General features: G+C 43.1%; 1 protein-coding gene across 2 annotated transcripts in view; it reads right to left on the reverse strand.

Moving 5' to 3' along the window:
• Positions 1-14,957: 14,957 nt before the first annotated feature.
• CPEB4 (cytoplasmic polyadenylation element binding protein 4) overlaps positions 14,958-21,767 on the reverse strand; it is a 67,731-nt gene continuing 60,921 nt past the window's right edge. For both annotated transcript variants that reach the window (XM_062188671.1, XM_062188670.1), the window contains 3 exons: positions 21,069-21,183; positions 19,785-19,966; positions 14,958-16,169 (listed from right to left, as the gene is read on the reverse strand). In XM_062188671.1, coding sequence (XP_062044655.1) covers positions 15,942-16,169; positions 19,785-19,966; positions 21,069-21,183 — 525 coding nt within the window. In that variant the 3' untranslated portion in view covers positions 14,958-15,941. The remainder of the gene's footprint in view (positions 16,170-19,784; positions 19,967-21,068; positions 21,184-21,767) is intronic.

Below are 21,767 nucleotides of genomic sequence, written 5' to 3' on the forward strand. Positions count from 1 at the left end.
GTTCCAAGGTTAAAGGATTAGTAATGCATTGTAAATTGTGTTTGTTAGGTCCAAAAATAGTGGAGCATCTGGGCTCCTGGCAACACTCAAAGCGTGCACATGTGCCATCCGTGCTGCCCACACTTCCTCCATCGTGTATCCTCGTGTGGGCTCCATCACCCTAGTCCAAGCCACCGTCACGCACAGACATCCACCAACACCACCCACTGTTGCCCTCTAAGACCACTGCTAGCCTATCTTAAATGATTCTTCTGGGGCCGGCATGGTGGTGCAATGGGTTAAGCCACCGCCTGCAACACCAGCATCCCATGTGGGAGCTGGTTGGAGTCCTAGCTGTTCCACTTCTGATCCAGCTTCCTGTTAATGTGCCTGGGAAAGCAGCAGCAGATGGCCCACGTGCTTGGGCCCCTGCCACCCACAAGGGAGACATAGATGGAGCTCCTGGCTCCTGGCTTCTGCCTGAACCAGATTTGACTGTTGCTACCATTTGGGGAGTGAACCAGTGGATGGAGGATCTCTCGGTCTCTGTGTCTCACCCTCTCTCTCTGTAACTCTGCCTTTCCAACAAAAAAATAAATAAATCTTAAAAAACAAAATGGTTCCTCTGCTCCCATACAATCTGTTCCTGCGCCCGCCGTTGCCAGGGTGATCACAATTCAGTTCGCATCCCTCCCCTGTAGCTCCTCCGTATTGGCTCTCCCTCTAATTTAAAATAAAATCTCTGGAAGACGTTCATGTAAGCTCCCAAACTGTGAGACTGCAAGATGGAAACAGAGAAAAAAACAGTTTTCGTGACACTGGACTGGGCAAGCATGTTTTTGAATAAGATCCCAAAACGCAGGCAACAGAAATGAAACGAGATGCATTGGGTTTTTATCAAACTGGGAAACTTCTGCCCGGCAAAGGTACCAGTCAACAGAGTGGAGAGTCAGACAACGGAAGCGTGGGAGTGTGCGAAGCCCGCCTGCCACAAGGGGCTGACATGCAGCATACGGAAGTAGCCAAACAACGCAATAGCAAAAGCACAAGCAATCCAATCAAAGGACAGTTCTCAAAAGAAGACAGCCGCATGCAAAGCCAGCGTTGAAAAAGATGCTCAATAGCACTAGGCATCCGGACACTGGAAACCAAAGCCGGGCTGAGCTGTCACCTCTGTCCAGGTGGAATGGCTGTTACCAAAACACAAAAAGCAGCAGTGTTGGTGAGGATGTGGCGGAAAAGGGGACCCTTCACATTGTCCGTGGGAATGCAAAGTACTACAGCCACTGTAGAAAACAGCCTGAAGGTTCCCCCCCCAAAATTAAAAATCAACTACAAATCGGAAGTTGCCACCTGCCTGAGAGGTCGCCGCCCTCTGAGCTCAGCTGCTGCCCCTCGCTCCCTGGCTGGCCATGCCCTGCCCCGCGGCTCCTCCCTGAATCCTTATCAAGCTCAGCCTCGCCGTGGGACTCCCTCCTGTGTTATTTCCGCCGCCCAGAATACTTTTCCCTCAGTGGTCAGCATCTGTTTGGCTCATCATTCAGAGCTGAACTCAAATCTCAGGTCACAGAGACCTTCTGTCACCTCCCAGTGAAAATAGCCCCCTCCTTCCGAGTCCCCCCCAGAATTTTTATCTCTGTTCTCCTTGGGCTATGTCCAAGTTCCAGGGCCCCATGAGCCGTGGGGCGTTCCCACGGAGGTTCAGAAATCTTTTCTTCACACACCCAGCACGAGTATTTCCTTGTTTACGCCTGTGTTTACCTGTTGGCTGTCTGATGTCTCCTTTCAGAATGTAAATGCCAAGAAGAATGGGGCCTTGGCCGGTTTGGTCTCCACAACGTAACCAGAGCCGAGGGCAGTACGAATCCTGGTTCGATGGATGACCGAGAGAGCAGGAAACCCCCCATGCAATTCTCCTTTGCAGATGGACCACTTTGGCTGAGAGTTATCAAGTTCAAGACTCAGGCTAGGAGTTCGGCAAGTAGCAGTAAACTTGGCCCTCTGTATTTATAGCTTCCGTAACCATGGATTCAGCCAATCACGCGTGGCAAACGTACACCCTATTCTTTGTCCTTATATCCTAATAACAATACAGTGTAACAACGATTTACACAGATTTTACATTGTATTAAACATTGCAAATGATCTGGTGATTATATGAATTACATGGAAGGATTTGTGTAGGTTAGATATAAATACTGCACCTTTTTAAAAAGATTTATTTATTTATTTGAAAGACAGATTGAGAGAAAGAGAGAGAGGGAGGAAAAGATCACCCATTGTCGGCTCACTCCTCAAATGGCTGCAATGGCTGGGGCTATGCCAGGCTGAAGCCAGGAGCCTGGAGCTTCTTCTGCTTCTCCCATGAGGGTGCAGGGGCCCAGGCACTTGGCCGTCCTCCGCTGCCTTCCCAGGCGCATTGGCAGGGAGCTGGAGCGGGAGTGGAACAGCTGGGACTCGAACTGGTGCCCATATGAGATGCTGGCATGGCAGGCACAGGCCCCCTAAATACCACACCATTTTATGTAAGGGGCTTGAGCACCAGTGGAGTTTGGTTTTCCTGTTGGCGGGTGGAGGAGGCTGGAACCGATCCCCTGTTTAATGGGAAGGGATGTAATGCTGGATTTCTGCAAGGCGTTATCTCCTGAAATCTTCCCAGGAGCTGCCCATGTTGGGTGTGAACATAGTAATTCACTAAAGTTGAGAGAGCTGAAATGACTCACCGAAGTCAGAGTCATGATCACATACACACACACACACACACACAAGCTCAAGTCTAGGCCTCATCTCTGGAGTGGAAATGCCAAATGCACAGAGATTTTGCCTACAGGCAGAGCTCCCCTGGGACCTACACTCACCCTGTCCACCTTATTCCAAGGTCCAGAAGTGCCAAGGCTTTGCTCAAAGAACAAAGTCCTTGCTACCGAGCAGCTGCAGCGTGGACTTGGCCCGGCAGCTGGCTAGGAAGGCAGAGCCCTGGGCCCCAGGGCTACGAATCAGAGCCCGCATCTTACCGGTATCCCAGGGCGAACTTGCGCCTGGTGAAGACTGAGTGACTCAAGCCACCTTTATCGGGAATTCCGATCTCTGATCTCCTTGGGAAATGTCTAGGCTCTGGGGGCTCCCATGAGCCTCCGGGCCTTCCTCCTGCAGCACAGACGTCCTCAACTCGGGAATTCCGAGAGCAGGCCCAAGAAAGGGAAGCAACCATACAGCCCTCTTGGTCACTCAGTCAACAAATGTTTATTCAGTACTTACTGCGAGGAAAGACACTTGACGGCTCCTGTGGGCACAGATATGAGCCACGTAATATCCCCCCAAAGGTAAACAAATAGAGTGATAATTACCCACTGGGAGAAAAATGCTAGTAAGAGAGAGTGATCCTGATAAACAAAGGTGATGAAGGGGGCAGGGTGCCGTGGTGCCCGCCTTCACCGGCACTTTGCCATGGTAAGGGTGAAGGGAAATATTCATAACCAGGAATTAACGCCCTTGCAAAACTCACGTTGGAATTTCACTGCCATCGTAGTGAGCCGAGGCTGAATCCTTGGAGCGGCTTAGCTATTGCGAGAGCGGGTTTGTTATGTTTGGCCTCCTCTCACACATGCTCACCTGCCCCCCGCCATGTTGGGGTGCAGCAAGAGGTCCTCACCAGATGCCATCGCCACGCTCTCGGACCTCAGCCTCCGGAAGGCGGAGCCCGATCTGTGAGGGGTCATCTAGCCAGTCTGTGGTTTGTCTGTTACAGCACACAAGAATGGGCTAAGACAAGGATCTTTAGAGAGCGAAGTCGGAAGATGCAGGGGTGTCTCGGGTAAGTCGGCAGGGCTGCGGAGGAGAGTGCTGCAGTGCCCTGTGGAGCTGCGGGGGGGGGGGGGGGGGGCAGAACTGGGCTGCGCCGAGGATTCCGCACTGAGCTTGATCAGACAAGGAGGCCTGCATTCCCAGGATGCAAAGAGGCCCAGGGCAGAGCAGCTGGACACGTGGTCAAGAGGGAGTACTCTTGGAGAGGACGTTGGTGGAGGTCAGGGCCATACCCTTCGAGGCCTCGGGGCACAGGGAAATGGGTAGATTTTATCTCTGGGGGCAATGGGATGCTGGCGGAAGGGTCTTGTGCAGATTTCTATTGCCCTCTGGCGGCAGGGCCAGCGAGTGCAAGTACTAATCAGAGTGGAGGCGGGACTCCCCCCCCACCCCATGGAGGTTGCGGCCAACACCTGTCAGGTCTGGGACAGTGCAGCTACAGTGGGAGCCCCTCAAATTTATGGTCGGGGTGCTTTTCTTGTGTTCATCTGATTTAATCCTCACCCCAACTGGAAGATGGAGATGTTATTTGCCCCTCCGGACCCACGAGAAAAGACAGTTCTCAGAAGCCACCTGATGTGGCCAGGGTCACTGGGTCAGTCAAGGGGTGGCACGGGAACAGATGCCCCAGCGGCCTCACCCCAGAACCCAGTCCCTAACCACAAAGATCCGTTTGGGATATGAGCCTAACTGTGCCTAATGTCCACACGGCGCCGGCACCCACCGTCACCCACACTTTGCCATTGCAAGGGCAAAGGGGAAATATTCGTAACCGAGGAACTAACAATCCTATTTCCTCTAGGCAGTGGTCATTGAGCTGTCAGCTGAGGGACACAAGGCACTCATTTCCAGCCCTCCCTCCCCCCTTCCTGCTTCTCTCCCTGAAGAGAACGACTCTGGGCTCAGCTACGTGTCCAGAAAAGCCGAGTGCCAGGCGCAGCCCCTCTGCAGTTTACATCCAATTTGGGAACAGAAGCGACACCCACTACTGCGGGGTTTGATTCCCCACGTGTGGCGTGGGAGGCGTCCTCACGCTGTAGACAAAAAGAGCTGGGCACGCAGTGTCAGTGCCTTCCGTCACCATGGCAACTTGTCATTTGGATTGGGTGGGAACCCGAGAATTCACAGGAGACAACCAATGAAGGAGACAGGCATCCAAGGGTTCCTATCTGCTGCCTGGCGTGGTGACCATGCCGCCTACCTGTTCCGTCAGACCAGCACCAGGACTGGCTCCGTGGACGTAGATGGGTAGTAACAGCAAAAACAACGATCGTGATAACACTAAGACTGAACATGTATTGAGTGCTTACTCTGTGCTAGACACAGCACTCACTGCTCTCAGAATCAGATGTTAGCCCAACTTCCACAAGGGATTCAAAGCAAAGAATGTGGAAATAGGACATCGGTGTAAGGAAAGCTGAGAAAAACTCGCGGTCCCATGGATGGTGCTTAGAGCACTACAAAACTGCCTCCCCCTGGGAGACAAGATCATGGTCAGGAGTGTGGAAGGCCGTAGATACCATCACGGGGTGTGTGTGTGTGTGTGTGTGTGTGGTGGTCGGGTACTATTGTACTTGATAATAGAATTCTACTTCCTTTCTCTTCCAGTCTTCCCCCTTCTCCTTGCTCCGCACCTTAGCTTCCCCCACCCCGCCCCCGCCCACCACCACCATTCTCTGACGCCCCTTAGGAAGGGCTGCTGATCTGACTTAATTAGGACAGGTATTGGACTAAATCTCAGCCCCCATGGGTATCCTCTCCCATTTTAGAATTTTGTGTTTGGTCTAAAGATTGGAATTTGGGGCATAGCATCACAAAGGAAATTGCTAAGGATTGAATGCGGCCACGGTCTGCACGTCTCACTCAGAAGGGAGTCTTGCTGCCAAGCGAGGTTCAAACATTCTCAGTTGGTTCTTCCAGGCTCTGTAGCATCACAGCTGTTCAAGCACAGCTGTTCAGACTGCAGCCAGCGTCAAAGCCGTGCATCCTGGAGCTCCGGTGCTCCAACAATGGCAATGCTTTCTCTCTTTCATAAATATCTATAAAATCAGAAATATAAATTCTCTGCAGAAAGCTATTTTGATGCTTCCAACATCCCCATCCAGAAGCAAAATGTTCAAATGCTATTTTAAAATTCCCAAGGACACATCAGGGAAAGCGCCTCCCTCATTTATTTGCATTTCAGGGCTGATTTTGTGAGATTAACGGGACTATGCTGAGTAGCAAAGGATGAGATGCCTACAAGAAGGCTTGATTTTCTACACAGAATATGCTCTTCAATCAGGGCTCTATGGAAAGATGTGAAAACCCTTTCTCCTTGGTGGAATTTTCTTTGATCTAAAAAAAAAAATCCAATATATAAAAATGTGAATCTGTATCTATCTATCATCTATTAACGTACTTACCTACCCACCTGCCTACCCATCCATCCAATCTGTTATATACATTTTCTTGGCAATTGTGCTTTTCCCCCCAGATTATGGGGCTGCTTCTAAGTCCCCTGCCAGTTTACAGGATGACATATCTATGAGAAAAGGCGGTCATTGCATTGTTGCTAAAGGTATCAAAATAAAAGGCCAATAGACTTTAGTTGGGCTTGTGAAATGCGATGCATACTTTTAGTGTAACTTCTCAGTGATCTCTTAGTCAATGTAGTGGAGACATAAAATTGTAATAAAATTTCCCCTTCTTCATTTGGAAATATAAGGGGTAAGGTGAAACAGGACCTAAAATGTGTGTGCCTGGGCCCGAGTCCTGGTAGCTTTGTAGACTGGTCAACTTTCCTGACCCTTGGTCACCTTGCAACGAGCACAATAACTGTACCATCCTAAAGGGCTGCACAGAGGTTGGAAAGAGACACCTGCAGCACAGAGCCTGGCACTTGGGAAGCACTCCATCATGGCTACTTGTTGTCATTCTTACCCCAGAACTGCTTGTGTTTCTGGAAATCTTGGGTTCACACTACTAGAGAAAAAGGCCTTTCTTCCTTGTTTCCTACCCCAAACTTATGTGTCTTTCCTTGATAGCTGAATCGAAGGGAATGAATACACACTGGGACTGACGCTATGACGAAGCAGGTTATGCCTCTGCTTGCGGTGCTGGCATCCCATATGGGCACTGGTTCAAGTCCTGGCTGCTCCATTTCCAATCCAGCTCCCTGCTAATGTGCCTGGGAAAGCAGTGGAAGATGGTCCAAGTGCTTAGGCCTCTGCACCCTTGTAGAAGACCCAGAAGAAGCTCCTGGCTCCTGGCTTTGGATTGTCTCAGCTCTGGCCATTGCAGCCATTTGGGGAGTCAACCAGTGGATGGAAGACCTCTCTCTCCCTCTCTTTCTCTCTCTCTCTATGTAACTCTGCATCACAAATAAAATAAATTTTTAAAAATATGCATTAAAAAGCCTGTACTTCCTCAAAGTGAATAGAAATATCTTAGCTTTGCTCCTACCTCTAAAAATGTACACCTCATTCTGGCCACTGGACCATAGGTGCTGGTTTAAGAGAAGCCAGTAAGGCAGAGAAGATGGCAGAGGTGGATCTCAGTCACCTGTGCTTGACAGAGCTCACGGACTTTGACGCAGCCTCCTGACCTGACTCCCACTAACTAATGACATGACTTTGAGCCAATCTCTCAACTCAGAGTCAGCTTGTAGGGAGGAAGTGACTTACTTTAAGGACTTAACCATCAAAACTCACTCATTTAACTTTGGTTTTATCATCCTATCCTTATGCGTTCAATTATGGCATTTGCACCCAGATTAGGTTTAGAAATGAACTTGTTTTGAAAACTAATCCTGGGGCTGGTGCTATAGCATAGCAGGTAAAGCCACCACCTGCAGTCCGGCATCCTTTATGGAGCTGGTTCGAGTCCCAGATGCTCCACTTCCAATCCAGCTCTCTGTGATGGCCTGGGAAAGCAGCAGAAGATGGCCCAAGTCCTTGGGCACCTGCACCAGTGTGGGAAGACCCAGAAGAAGCTACTGGCTCCTGGCTTCAGATCAGCACAGCTCTGGCTGTTGCGGTCATCTGGGGAGTGAACCAGCAGACAGAAGACCTCTCTCTCCGTCTCTGCCTCTCTGTAACTCTGCCTTTCAAATAATAAATAAGTAAATCTTAAAAAAAAATCCCAAATTAAAACGACACGCACAAAAATCCCTCAAGTGAACAAGTGGATAGAAGACCTGTCTCTGCCTCTCCTTCTCTGTGTAACTCTTTCAAATAAATAAATACATCTTAAAAAAAAAAAGTCCCTCTTATTTTGTCCACTGCTAATCCAGTAGCAGTAAAGTTTAAGGAGAAGCAATTGGGATTTAGTGAATAAAATTGGAATCAATCTAGACTTGTGTCCTAGCTGGGTAGCTTTGGCCGAGTCACCCACCTGCTCCCTGAGACAGCTCATGTTCTGTTCCCAAACCTCCCTGGGGTGTGACCCTTGCTAATGTACATTAAGCGCCCACCACAGGAACACAACAGGCGATGAGCAATGACCAGCGCGTATGTGGAAGTCACAGCAGAATCAGGAGGGCTGAGAGTCATCTGACAGATGAGACTAGTCCACATTCCCTCCCACACTCCCCCGCCCCCCAGCAGGGCACTGGAATCGGGCCTTCAACCAACAGTTAAACACCCACGGGCAGCATCGCTGGTCCCTCAAATATGAGAAGTGAGTTTCAACTCCACCCCTTCAAGCAAGGAGGCTTCATGTCTTTGCTGGATCCCATCTAAAGCCCTGTATAAGGCTTCACAGCATTAGTGACCACCATGCCTTCCAGTTCTCTTCTTGGGCAACTTCTTTCAGAACAAATTTCAAATGCCTTATTGCCTCTAGTGGGTTCTGGCGAGTCATTCCTGGGTGTTTGGATCTTCTCCTCTCTTTTGGTGTTGCAAGGGGGTGGGAGAAAAGTTGAAAATATCTCCTTCGAGTGGTGACATTTGCTTGATCACATTGCCATTTTTAGGGGCTCAAAGCTCTGTTTTCTGAAATAGAGCTCCAATGCAAAGGATGAGGAAAAGCTCAAGCTCAGCTTTTGGCATCTGCATTCATTGATCACCACCCTCCACGCCCGTCTCCCCACAAGCGGGTTTTCTCTACCACTTAATCAGATTACACGCGATACAAAACACTGGTGGTTTGTTCACTCTGGATTTGGACACTGCTGCTCATTTTTAACTTCCTTGAAACAAACTGTACTTTTCCAGCTCTGGTCACCACGCTGAATCACATTAAGACAGTTTTTCCAGACACCCAACAATGACACCCACTTTGACTAAAGATGAGAACTTAAAATATCCTGTGAGGACTCAAGGCGTGCCAAAACAAACTGTTCTCTAATAAGAGAAACCGAACTGGCATCACTAGATAAAACACATACAGTGGGGCACAAATGTTCATTTTCAGAATTCTTAAAGAGTCAGTCCAAAGCCAGTGGCCCCTGTTCTCTGAGCATGGACAGAGGGGAGTGCAGAGGGAATCTGCAAAGATTCTGAAGGAGGAAATGGATGAGCAGCCAGGCAGACGGCGTATCACGAAATGGCAGACTGAAAGCACAGGCTTCTTGTCTGAAGCGGTGTTTGTGGCCCTTAGGAAAAACAGACGCGGGCTGGGCACAGGTGCAGCATAGTCACACAGCTCCACAAGATGCAGGTGCGCTAGCAGAGTACCTGCTTTTCCTTTCTTCTTTCCGGGGAGGGAGGAGGAGGAGGAGGAGGGCTTTAAGGAGGTAAACTGGCCACGGCCGAGGGGTTAGAAGCTAGGGCAAGCACTGGGAACCCCAGGGAAGTGTCAACAAAGGACACAGCTGTGGATATGACTACAGGCCAGGGTCAAGCGTCCTTAGACACATTATGGATGACAAAAAACAAGAAGGGGTTTTCCAAATGTTAGAATGGTATATTGTGAACTATGTTCCATGAGAGCCAGGTTACCTGCAAATACAGTCTGTTCTCGACAACTGGGCCTAGGATGGGGGCGCTACTTTCAACAGAATCAATGCTTCCTCATTGTAGAGCTTCTCAAAGCCTCAGTAAACTAAAGCACACTACTTTGACTTTCCTAGAAACAGGAAGCCTCATCTGTAAGCGTATTTCATGACAATTTTTTTCTGTCCTTTTCTTGTGGCAAACGCTACTCTAGGTCCTCTGAAGCTCACAATACAGGAGACAAACACTGGAGATTCTTCTTGCTTATTATTCTCAAAAACTTCAGAAAAACATTACTCTGGAAAGATTTTTAATTCATTTCATTGGCACCTTCAATATTGCTTAATTTTTAAAATTAGGAACTAACTTTCCCTGTAACTGACTATTTTGTTTTCTTAAATCAAACTAAGTATTTCTGAAGCTTAAAAAATTTTTTTTCCTGAACTGGGCGTGGACACCCTCCCACTATCAAAAGAGGTTAAAAAATGAATTGTTAAGAACAAGGTAGAGCATTTTCTTTGTGGGATAGTTGTAGGTGAACCACCAGTGAAGGAGGAAATGCAGCCCAGGTAGCCTGTCACAGCCTTCCCAGGCTCACTATTCTATGATTTAAAACACCATAAGCATTGCACTTACATATTATTTCAAGCTAAGAATCACTATATTACTAAGTTATCACTTGGCTTCAAATATTTCCTAAAAGAAACTACATATACTCATGTCCACGCCTTCCTCTTAAGATGCTGAAAACCATCCCATGGTATCTAAGGATACTATAGAGGTGGCAACCCATGTGGCCAGACCTAGGGCTTCCTCAGTGCCCTTCATGCAACTCTGAACACAAGTTGTGGTATTGATTGGTAAGAGAAAGGGAAAGCTGTCCAGTCACAGCTCTGTGACCTGGTACTGCAGGAGCATCCTAAGCAATGCTGGTCCAGCCCTCTCCCTCGGGAATCCCTATAGCTGAGGGTCACATACTAGGGGGCTGGTGCTATGGCGCAGCACACAAAGCCTTGGGTTGTGACACCAGCATCTCATATGGGCACCAGTTTCTGCCTCAGGTGCTCCACTTTCAATCCAGCTCTCTGCTAATGCCTGGTAAAGCAGTGGAAGACAGTCAAGTGCTTGGGTCCCTGTACACACCTGGGAGATTCGAATAAAGCTCCTAGCTTCAGCCTGAGTCAGCCCTGGCTTTTGTGGCCATCTGGGGAGTGAACCAGCAGATGGAAAATCTCTGTATCTCTCCCTCTCTAACTCTTTAAAATAAATAAATCTTTGCTTTTTTACGGAGTTGCACATCGGAAAAGAATTTAGAAGCAAAATGTTTCATAGTCTGTTTCTTTCAAGATAAAAATTGCTTCTTCTAGTCCTGAGAGCACTACACTCAAGAAAGAGTAGATACTAAATTTGACAAAACAGACTATTCTCAGATGTTAAACTTTGTTATGATAAATCCTAACCTTAGAAGTTTGAAAGTGTAGGTTAAAATATAAACATTCTACAATACTTGTAGTCGACATGATCAATGGATCCAATCAAAGACAGCATGTCCAATCTACACACTACTCTCAGAAACTATACCCTATGACACTGAAATCTAGAGCAAGTGGAAACTGGAATTTGAAAGACTTGTTTTTCAAGCCCTCTTGTAGAGTGGCCCGAAATTGAGGCTCTTCATTAATAAAAACTCAAAATTAAACCTCCCCACATATTTATTTTCACTGTTCAACATTTTTTATTTTGATTGAACATTTGGCCTTTGGCAGGTGACGGACCACTCCTGGGCTGACACCCCACATACACAGTGAAGGCTACAGAAGAACAGAACCCTTCAGGGCAGCATGTGAGACAACAGTACAGGCCAAAGACATGGGGACCGCCGAGCTACAGGTTTGCACAAACAGTGCCACTGGCACGAGTCCTCACAGGAATGAGCATTTTCCATATTGCTTTGTTCTGCCTTGGTCCCGCACAGTACATTCCTAACATTTTAAAACGGTTATAGTCCCAACCATGGAAGCATACTCTACTTTTATTGAAATGAAATAAATATATTAAAATAAATCTGAGTTAAAAGTTTTATTCATTCAACATCTCACATTACAAATATTTAAAAATTATATGCATACTGGTATAAATAGTCATTTGCAAACTATTTAATAACATTAATTTTTCACTAGCACTTCAACAAATGAACTCTTTTAAAAAAAGGAACTGTGTTATATAACTTAAGAGTAGAACATACAAAAATAGGAACTTAACGTGAAAATGACTTTAATAAAAAATGAATTACCCTTATTTAAAATGCTATAATAAATACTACAACCTCCCCATACACAGTAAAAACTATATGGAAATTCAGCCAAGTAGTACAATTAACTGACATACTTAAATAACTTTTCCTTCTGATAATATGAGCAATACACGGGAAAAAAAAATTAGGGATTAGTAAAAACTAGACACCCACTTGCTAAAAGTTTCACTTCCAAAAAATATAACAAAAATCTGATGAAAATTATAAAAACTAATTATACTTTAAATTTTAAAAATATAAAAAATAAAACAGTTGAATACAATATTGTCCCAATTCTTACAATGCTATCAATCACAGTAGCTTTAAAATAAGATAATAAAATAAAGCAAATGACCAAAACTTCTTTTATTCCATTTTTAAAAATAATCTCAAATTTACATTAGTAGAAAGATTGATTTCTGATTCTTTTCTTTAGAAACACCAGCAAGAAAGAGGATTACTCTTAACAGTAGAAAATGACATTTTTAAATGTCTGCAATTAAAAACAAAGAATTACACTGCAAAGATCTTTCAAAAGTTTGAAATAAGTATTGCACATAACTTGAAGTTAACTTGCCACAATTCATCACATTCAAGTTTTAAATCACCTTTTAACAGAAGATTCAACTCTTCAAAACAAAAGGGGTGAATTATCAAGTCTTTCCAACAGCACTCTCATAAAATGCTAAAGTCATTCACTGCAAGTTTTATTTTGCATTCTGCAGAGGTCTGTGTATGGAGAAGTATATATATTATACCAAAGCGTGGGGACCAGAAGGGGAGAGGAGAGGGTTCCTTTACATAGAAAATAATCAGAAACACTTTATTTTACATTGCAAAAATAACCATGTAATTACTCTGTAACTACATTGTAAGTACATGGCTGGTGCCATGCTAGTGCCTAGAACTACATGCTTGGTAAATTGAAGTGATACCCTAAAATCTGTAAACTAATTACATGTTAATTATGTCTGAGTTACATGGTAACTCCCACTACAATCCCATGTAATCTGAAGGACATGTAATCAATAAAGTTCAGAGTAATAGATAATCATTGTTTATGCCCTGTAAATTGAAGTGTAACCAAATAATCTGTAAACACGCTTGTCACACAATCACAAGTAAGTATTAGTAGAATAACGATTTCTTACATTAGTCATGCATACTAACATTACACACCTGTCCCACGGCAGGCTATTTTTTTTTCTTATATATAATTTAAAAGAGCAGACATCTCTGAATCAAACACTTAACATCAATTTATTAATATTAAAAATGGCTAAACATTCACCAAAAGTGTCTGCATTTTATGAATAATTTTAAAAACTTAGTAAGAAGCTGTAGACAACTTTGTTATTTTAAATTTCTACCCTATGCTTATGCATTTAACTTTTTTTTTAAGGAACTACAGTGTTATCTGTCATTTTCATGCGCATTTTTTTTTCATTAATTTGTGACTTTACATAGACTATTTCTTAAATTATCGGTACACCAATAGCTGGTGCTGGGGAAGGATGTTTAAGCAACATGCTTTCTCTTCTCTGCAGACTCTAAAATAGCATTGCCAGTGCACAACATTCATAATTTAAAATGTATGCAGAGCACTGAAATGTATAAAAAGCAGAATATAAGAAAATAAAATTTATTAAAATTATTTATATTAAAAAATGAAGTATATGAAGATCTCTCAGTAATAAAAGTACAAAAAGCTACTCTTTGCAATATGAAAAATTGAGGTATTGCATAAAGAGATATCCCGTCAGTGAAAAGTGTGCCTAAAAATGTTCACTGTTGGAAAAACAAGATATACAAAAGTAGTGCATAACAAATATACATTATGTGCATGACAAAATAAGTTAGCTACAAAAACACTGTACCGAAATTCAGCAGGTCATGTACAAAGGGAAAATTATTATTCAAAGCTAGTTCTCAAACAGTGTTATTTCTTGTTAACTCATCACACCTGTTTACTGAGTAGGAACAGCACAATAGCACACCCCAAGCCACCTACCTACAAGCAATTAAAAAAATAAAAAAGAGGCAAATGAACATTCCAATTAGAATTATGTAGTTCAGGAGAAAAGAAAAAAGTCCCTGACCAGCTACACAAGAGCACCCTCCATTCGCATGACTTGGCTCTCACTATTGGCGGGGAATTTTTTAAAAGCAGCTCCCTTTCTATGCTTGACTATCAGACAGCAAATGCCTCCATTTTGACCTTTGGAACTTAACAGGTATAGTTCATTAAAGCCTGTATTCAAACTAAAGGACTGCTTTTCCTTAAGATAATCAGTAGGGGTCATCAGCCAGGTGGTTCCACAGCAGTGCTGGGGCAAGTCTTTGGTTTTGAAGGATCTAAGATGGTACTGTTAGGTAGCACAACTAGCAAGACTGCCATCAGATGTTTTGTTTTCAATGTTTTGCACACTGATAATAATCCTTTTGATGGTGGATAGGGCATTTAATAAAAGAATGTCAATTAAAATAAAAGTTACCTCCATGACTAGGGCTTCAAGAGACCATCTTAAATTTACCCCTGAAGCATACCGTTCAACACATAATAACGTCTTTCAAAGCTAGAATTGTATTTATAATAAAGCATGCATTACTTGATGAAGTTGGCACTTCAAACACTGACTATGTCCCATGCTAAGTTCTGAAACTGTAATGTTATTTTATTTTATAGGAAGAGTAGGATAAACATACGGACCTTTGCACAGATTTACACAGTTACTTAGTTCAACAGTGCAGAACACTTTGCAACTACTTTTTTTTTCATTTTTCTATGTTACAACTAAATTACAGGATATTTAAAGTAACTTTAACTCTAAAAGTAAGCCAATCAGCAGCCAATTTGTATACTGTTTTTGTCTTCCAGTTTCGGTGACAGGTGTACTATAATACAAATAAAAAAATGATGTCCTTGAGGTATCTCTAGATCTGTTGTTGTTGCTGTTTTTTTTAAAAAAAAAAACGTCAAAATGGAGAGCAAAGGCTGACACCTGATGTGTGTTAGTAAATTAGGATATAGAGTTTATATATAACATCAAAAATAAAATGTATACATTTGTTCTTCAGGAGAGGAAATGCTAGTTTTCCCACCAGTTGTCATTCACTCTAGCTTTGGTAGGTTTCCTGGGGCTGTGACCAGATAAGTAAGTTAAATAAGTGCACTCCCCTCAGTAGTAAATTTACCCAATTCTACATTCTGACTTTTAAAAGCTCTTAAAAGAAAATAAACATAGCTCTGCCTACTTCACTATTTTTTTTCTGATGTGGTAGTAACTTTGAGACATAATAAAATTATAGTCAGCCTCAAAACCCTTAAAATTAATTATAATGCTGCTCAGTCTTGCTCATGCATTTGTTTGCTTTAACATGCTCTTTCCTGTTAATAATTGTTAACTTCCTCCATTGCTGTTAAAAGAATAAAAAGGGGATGAAAAAAAGAGAGACAAAAAAGATGAAAGAAAGGAAAGGAAAAGGCAAAAGCACTTTCCTGGGGGAAAAGTTGTGTCAGGATAGACCGATAGTGTTACTGTTGCATGGTTATTTTAATAAAAGTATTCTTATATGTTATATTATTAACAATAATTTAATTAAAAACCCAAAATACTCTATTGTTTAATTTCTCTTTTAATAATTCTTTCTCTCCTCTAAGAAAATGTTGCAGGAAGTTTGGATCCTCTTGGTCTCCGGCAGAACAAGAGATTAAAACTTCCATGCAACCTGATGTCAATAAGAAAAAGGAGTTCATATGTATTGTTTGCAGTGACACAAGAATCTACAAAACACCTATATTATAGGTCATTCTTCTCATTATACTATTGTTAAGTTACAGACTGCTACAAAAGGACATGCCGCGTGAGGAGGGTGAGGAAGGGGCCACAATTAACAGAAGAGTGCACTTATTCTGAGGCCTGAAAATGAGCACTGTAGTTAGTTATCCTTTAGTTCCAGCGGAATGAAATATGCCGAGGGCGGTCACCGCCTTCCTTCACCAGGGGCTTGTGGAATTCCCTGCCAGCACGAGAATGAATAGCAGCCCAGCAATATTCACAGTAATACTGCAGACAGGTAACATTAGCACAGAAAAATGGAGCAAACTTTCCCCCGCAACGGGCCCCCTGACATTCATCACACAGCTGATCATCCAAGACATATGGCTTAACTTCCACCTGCAAGCAAAAATAAAAGAGAGTTTACCTTTTCCAGTGACTGAACCAGGCAGCTCTTACCAAACATGCACATTTGCATACACTGTCTGAATTAATCTGTGCCAACGTGTCCAAGAAGAAAGTGCCAGTGATTCACTTAGAGAAACTAAAGACAGTGTATCTTTTAAGAGACTGGTCAGGCTTTTATACCTATCACTGTACATTTAAGTTTTTCTAAACAAACACCTTTCAAAGGAAAAAAAAATAACTTCACCAGAAATCATAAAGTAAAGCCTAAAGAGTTGAGAACATCATGAGACTAAAACCACAGATTTTTCATAGACATAAACCCTTATTTTAATCAGATCTTGATTTTTGTCCTATCTGAAATGATAATTTTTTTTTTTTTTTTGACAGGCAGAGTGGATAGTGAGAGAGAGAAACAGAGAGAAAGGTCTTCCTTTTTGCCGCTGGTTCACCATCCAATGGCCGCTGCGGCTGGCGCATCGTGCTGATCCAAAGCCAGGAGCCAGGTGCTTCTCCTGGTCTCCCATGCGGGTGCAGGGCCCAAGCATTTGGGCCATCCTCCACTGCCTTCCCAGGCCACAGCAGAGAGCTGGCCTGGAAGAGGGGCAACCGGGATAGAATCCGGCGCCCCAACCGGGACTAGAACCCGGTGTGCCAGCGCTGCAAGCACGGGCCCTGAAATGATAATTTTAAAAAGGCCAACTAAGAGCTTCCAAGTTCCGCCCAGAGCACTTCCAATACTCAGGTCCGCGGGAAGATGCGCCACTTTGCATCACCAGCTTCTGAGCCGTCAGTAGGCCTGGTTCAAGGTCTGTTTACAATGTTACAATCACAGATCTAGAACTCCAGCCCTCATCAAGATGCAAAAGCTTGCTTTTGTTCTCTGTCAAAAACAATGGTTTATTCAAGTCTAACTGGGCCTCTTGCAGTGTGCAACAGGTCAGCTCGTCATCTGAGCCTCTCAAGTATTAAAAATAACCCAGCGATTAATTCACCAGCTAGAAGAGGGCCGACTATGTTTAGCTTTGGAGAAACGCGTGGATGCGAGCCCCTTCCACCAGCCTGTCACCATCATTGGTTCCACACAGTTCTGACAAGGAATCCTGACAAAGGAGAGCCACGGACAAAGGAGAAGAGTGCCACGGAAGGAGGAAGGGCATGCGTAACTGCAGCATTCCACTTCTGGCCCTGAGACGGTTCCCTACACATCTCTGGAGTGTAAAGAACACTCAGCAAAGAGTGTCACTGCAGAAAAAATTAAGTCTAAATTTCTAATGACTAACCTCACAACTCTGAAGCCTGTGTTAGAAGCAAGGGTGAGATGTAGATATTTTTTAGGGGGGATAAAAAACAAGTAAGCACATATTAACATATACTGCAACTAATATTGTCTCCTTCCCCCTTTCTCTTTTATATATTCAGTGTATTGCAGGATGACCATTATTAACTTACATTTGTTACTGCCACTGAAATATAATCTACACGCATGTAACCAAACAGCAAGTATAAACCACTATTGACTTGACAGTTTCTACATTATGAATTGAGAACAGCACAATAAAATCAATCACTAAGAGTTTTTTTGAGCCAACGCTTCAGAGTGTTGGATATCAATGGCAGTACTCATGAAAGCGCCAGTCTACCATGAAATAAAGAGTTTACACCAGAATATAAATCAACATATTGCTTTCTTCATCCAGAAGATGTTTCTATGAGAAATCATCAACTGAACTCAATAAACATTGTGTTTAGCAATGCAGTTGATGCGTATTCTGATGTAAAGTCCTGTCTTCTTACAAACTAATAATAGTTTGCAGATTGGCAATTGCTTTACAGACCATACTTTGACTAGTATTGGTATAGAGCACAGTTCTACAAGAACATTAACTCATGAGGACAGAGATTTCCTGTCCTGGACACTAAAACATGTGTTCAATTCATGAAACACAGAAATAACTCTGTGAACACAAAGAAACAGGACACTTTAAACAAAGATTTTTAAATATTATACATTGGAAAGAAGTCGTTTTCAGTTTTTCCCCAGCCTTGGGATTCTGAGAAGTAAACTCACCAAAGGGGAATTTAAAAAGTGCTGAAAATAATGCTAAATAGTTATGACCCAATTCCAGGTGGAAAATTAGACTACAAATGAAAAGATAATTTATTTGACTTTATCTTTTATGATGAAAGATTTCTAATAGAAGCAGTCTTGCAAGTAAATTTATTCCATCAAATTTATTCCATCAAATGTTTGAGAAATAGAGATTTCTGGAGTATTCATGATGTACCAAGATTGAAAAAAGGTCAGGGAATCTCAAGCACATTCATGTTCATACATGAATAACATAGTATTGTTACAACACAGTATTGTGTTATTCATGGTATAACACAGTAAAGGGAATTTGGGATTTTTTTTTTTTTTTTTTTTAAAGGCAGGGTGAGAGAGAGAGAAGCAGAGACAGAGAAAGATCTTCCATCTGCTGGTTCACTCCCCAAATGGCCACAATGGCCAAGGCTGAGCCTGGCCAAATCCACTGCTTTCTGAGGCCATAAGCAGAGAGCTAAATCAGAAAAGAAGCAGCCAAGACATGAACCAGCACCATATGGATGACAGGGCCGCAGGCAGATGCTTAGCCTACTATGTCACAGTGCCAGCCCCAGAATGGGAGAACTTTATGTGATGTTAAATTGATAGCCATCAGTTATTCCTATTGGGTCAACTAAAGGTATGCTGTACAGTACATACAAAAATTTTCTTCAAATTGCTTCTCTCAGCTTTTTGAGTACCCTAACCAGAAAATATAATTAGTTTACTTCAGTTAATCTTTCCTAAACTGTTACCTCCATCCACCCATCCAATCATTCATTCAGTTAATCATTCAAAAAAGGTTTCCCTAGGAGCCAGTGCTGTGGCACAGCAGGTTAACGCCCTGGCCTGAAGCGCCAGCATCCCATATGGACGCCGGTTCGAGACCCGGCTGCTCCACTTCTGATCCAGCTCTCTGCTATGGCCTGGGAATGCAGTAGAGGATGGCCCAAGTCCTTGGGCCCCTGCACCTGCGTGGGAGACCTGGAGGAAGCTCCTGGCTCCTGGCTTCAGATGTGCGCAGCTTCGGCCAGTGCGGCCAATTGGGAAGTGAACCATCGGATGGAAGACGTCTCTCTCTCTGTCTCTCCTCTCTATGTAACTCTGACTTTCAAATAAATAAATAAATCATTAAAACAAACAAACAAAAAAGGTTTCCCAGGGCCAGCAATGGCTGCTGTGGTACAGCAGGTTAAGCCCCCTTCTGCAGTGCTGCCCCACTTCCAATTCAGCTCCCTGCTGATGTGCCTGGGAAAGCAATGGATGATGGCCCAAGTCCTTGGGCCCCTGCACCCATGTGGGAGACCAGGAGGAGGCTGCTGGTTCCTGGCTTTGGACTGGCCCAGTTCCAGCCGCTGCAGCCATTTGGGGAGTGGACCGGAGGATGGAAGACCTCTCTGTCTCTCCCTCTCTCTGATATTCAAATAAATAAATAAAATTTTAAAAGTTCCCCCATTCAAATATTAGTTGACATATTTAGAAGTCAATTTCTAGGACTTCTCAGAATGTAGTTTAGATCTTACCCGTTTATCTATCTCTCCATGCTGCAGCTGAACAAAGCGGGCACTGATAGCAGCTATGTAACTCTGTTGATTAGAGAACGCAACTCGCCCAGCTCCTTTTGGGTATTTTAGCTCAGGGTCGGTATCAATCCCAGCATAGCACACACCTCCATATAGCCGATCCATTATCATCGCAAGTTCCACTAAGTAAGAAATGAGCAAAAGGAGTATTTTAAATCTGGAAAATTCATCTGGCACACCAATGATTTCATCAAAAGTAGTTCATCTGTACTCTGAACTCACATCATTATTATACTTATTAAACCCAAAATTATTACTACAACTAGTTGTCCACTGTGTTAACATTTAATGTTTAAACTATGAGCAACAGTTTATGTTCCCTGTTATTCTTCACGACCCTCCTATGAGGTGAACAGTTGTTTCCTGAGGAAACTGAGTCACAGAGGGTGTTCAGTCCGTCCAAGGCCACAGACAGCTCAGTGACAGCACTGGACTTGGTGCCCCAGGTTTATCTGCTCTGTACTATGTTTCTGCCTATATTTACCAGTTAACAATGTACTGCTCACCATAATAATTACATTAACTCTAGAAAACAAATTGGGAGACTCTGTTTATGGCCCTCCTAACCTATCTCCATCCAAATCCTGTTTACCTTTCCCTAGAGTCTAGACACATTTTTTTCATATAAATATTTAGAATAAAACTGCATTTGCATTCATTTTATGGTTTTTAAAAATCTTATTCATACTGTTAAATCTCAAATTATTTGAAATTGAGAATATAATCTCTGCAAGTACTAATCTTAAACACGTGACACATGGCCGAGAACCCTATTCTGTTTCAGAACTCAGTAAGCAGCTGCTGAGCATATGAGGACATGAGAAACAAATGCTGACTACCTTGATCCATAATCTGTTCTTGAAGGCGTTCCTTTCTTCAGATGATGATGAGAGTAATAACGACGAGCACTGTGAGGCATTACACTAAGTACTGTGCCGAGTTCTAAAAGTACTTACACTTTTCACTGCATTTGACAGGTGAGAAAACTGAGAATTCTAAGAGAAACTGCATAATTTGTCCAAGGTTACTCAAGTATTATTTAAGTGACCCAGGAAAGGGGTCATTAATGACCCCAGGAAAGGGTCACTTAAATCCACACCTAGACACTTTGACACAAAACTCTCACTCTTACACATTAACTCAAATGCTTATGGAAAATTTATTCTGAAAATCTATATATTTCTTATGTTAGAGCATAGAGGTTTCTGGTCTGTTTAATCATACCAGCTCGTAATGGTCGAGGAACACCGCCAACAAAGATAGTTTTCCGTGGGTCCAGTGGCTGTGAACCATCCATCACAAAGTCACTGTCACTGAGATTCCATGGCCGAATCTGTACCTAAGAAGTGTGCAAACCAAAATGTTTCATTCTTAATCCAGGCAATTTACACGAGAAAGAGTTTAAAGTTACTGCAGATATATTTTTAAAAGTGATAATCCATGTCATCACAAACAAAAAGCTGTAAAACAAGAAGACCTTTTAAAAAGAGTGTATACCAACCCTTCATTTTTTAGAGTAAATGGAACCAAGGTGTTAAGTTCAATTTAAGGGCTACGATAAGCCAAATCATTTAACATATCCTTAATTGCCTATAAGTGGATTAGCTGTTTTTCAGTTTAAGTAGGCCTTTAGTAAACCCAACCCCCATAATATCTACATAATTTAAATTTAGCACGGTATCCCCATGGCAATCAGACTAGGATTGTACACCCAGGGTATGACTAGGAAATGGAAACCACTTCTGATATTAACAATCTCATCTCAAAAAGCCTTTCAAAGTACAAATATTGATATTTGCAATAAAATTTTTAATAAAAATCACTTCAGTATGTCCAATAGGTCAATAATCCTGTGCCTCATTTAAAATTGTTTTCATTTATGAACTGCTAAATGTCCACATCAAAGGCTATGGGTTGACAGCT

Source organism: Lepus europaeus, chromosome 4 (assembly GCF_033115175.1).
Source record: "Lepus europaeus isolate LE1 chromosome 4, mLepTim1.pri, whole genome shotgun sequence".
NCBI lineage: Eukaryota > Metazoa > Chordata > Mammalia > Lagomorpha > Leporidae > Lepus > Lepus europaeus.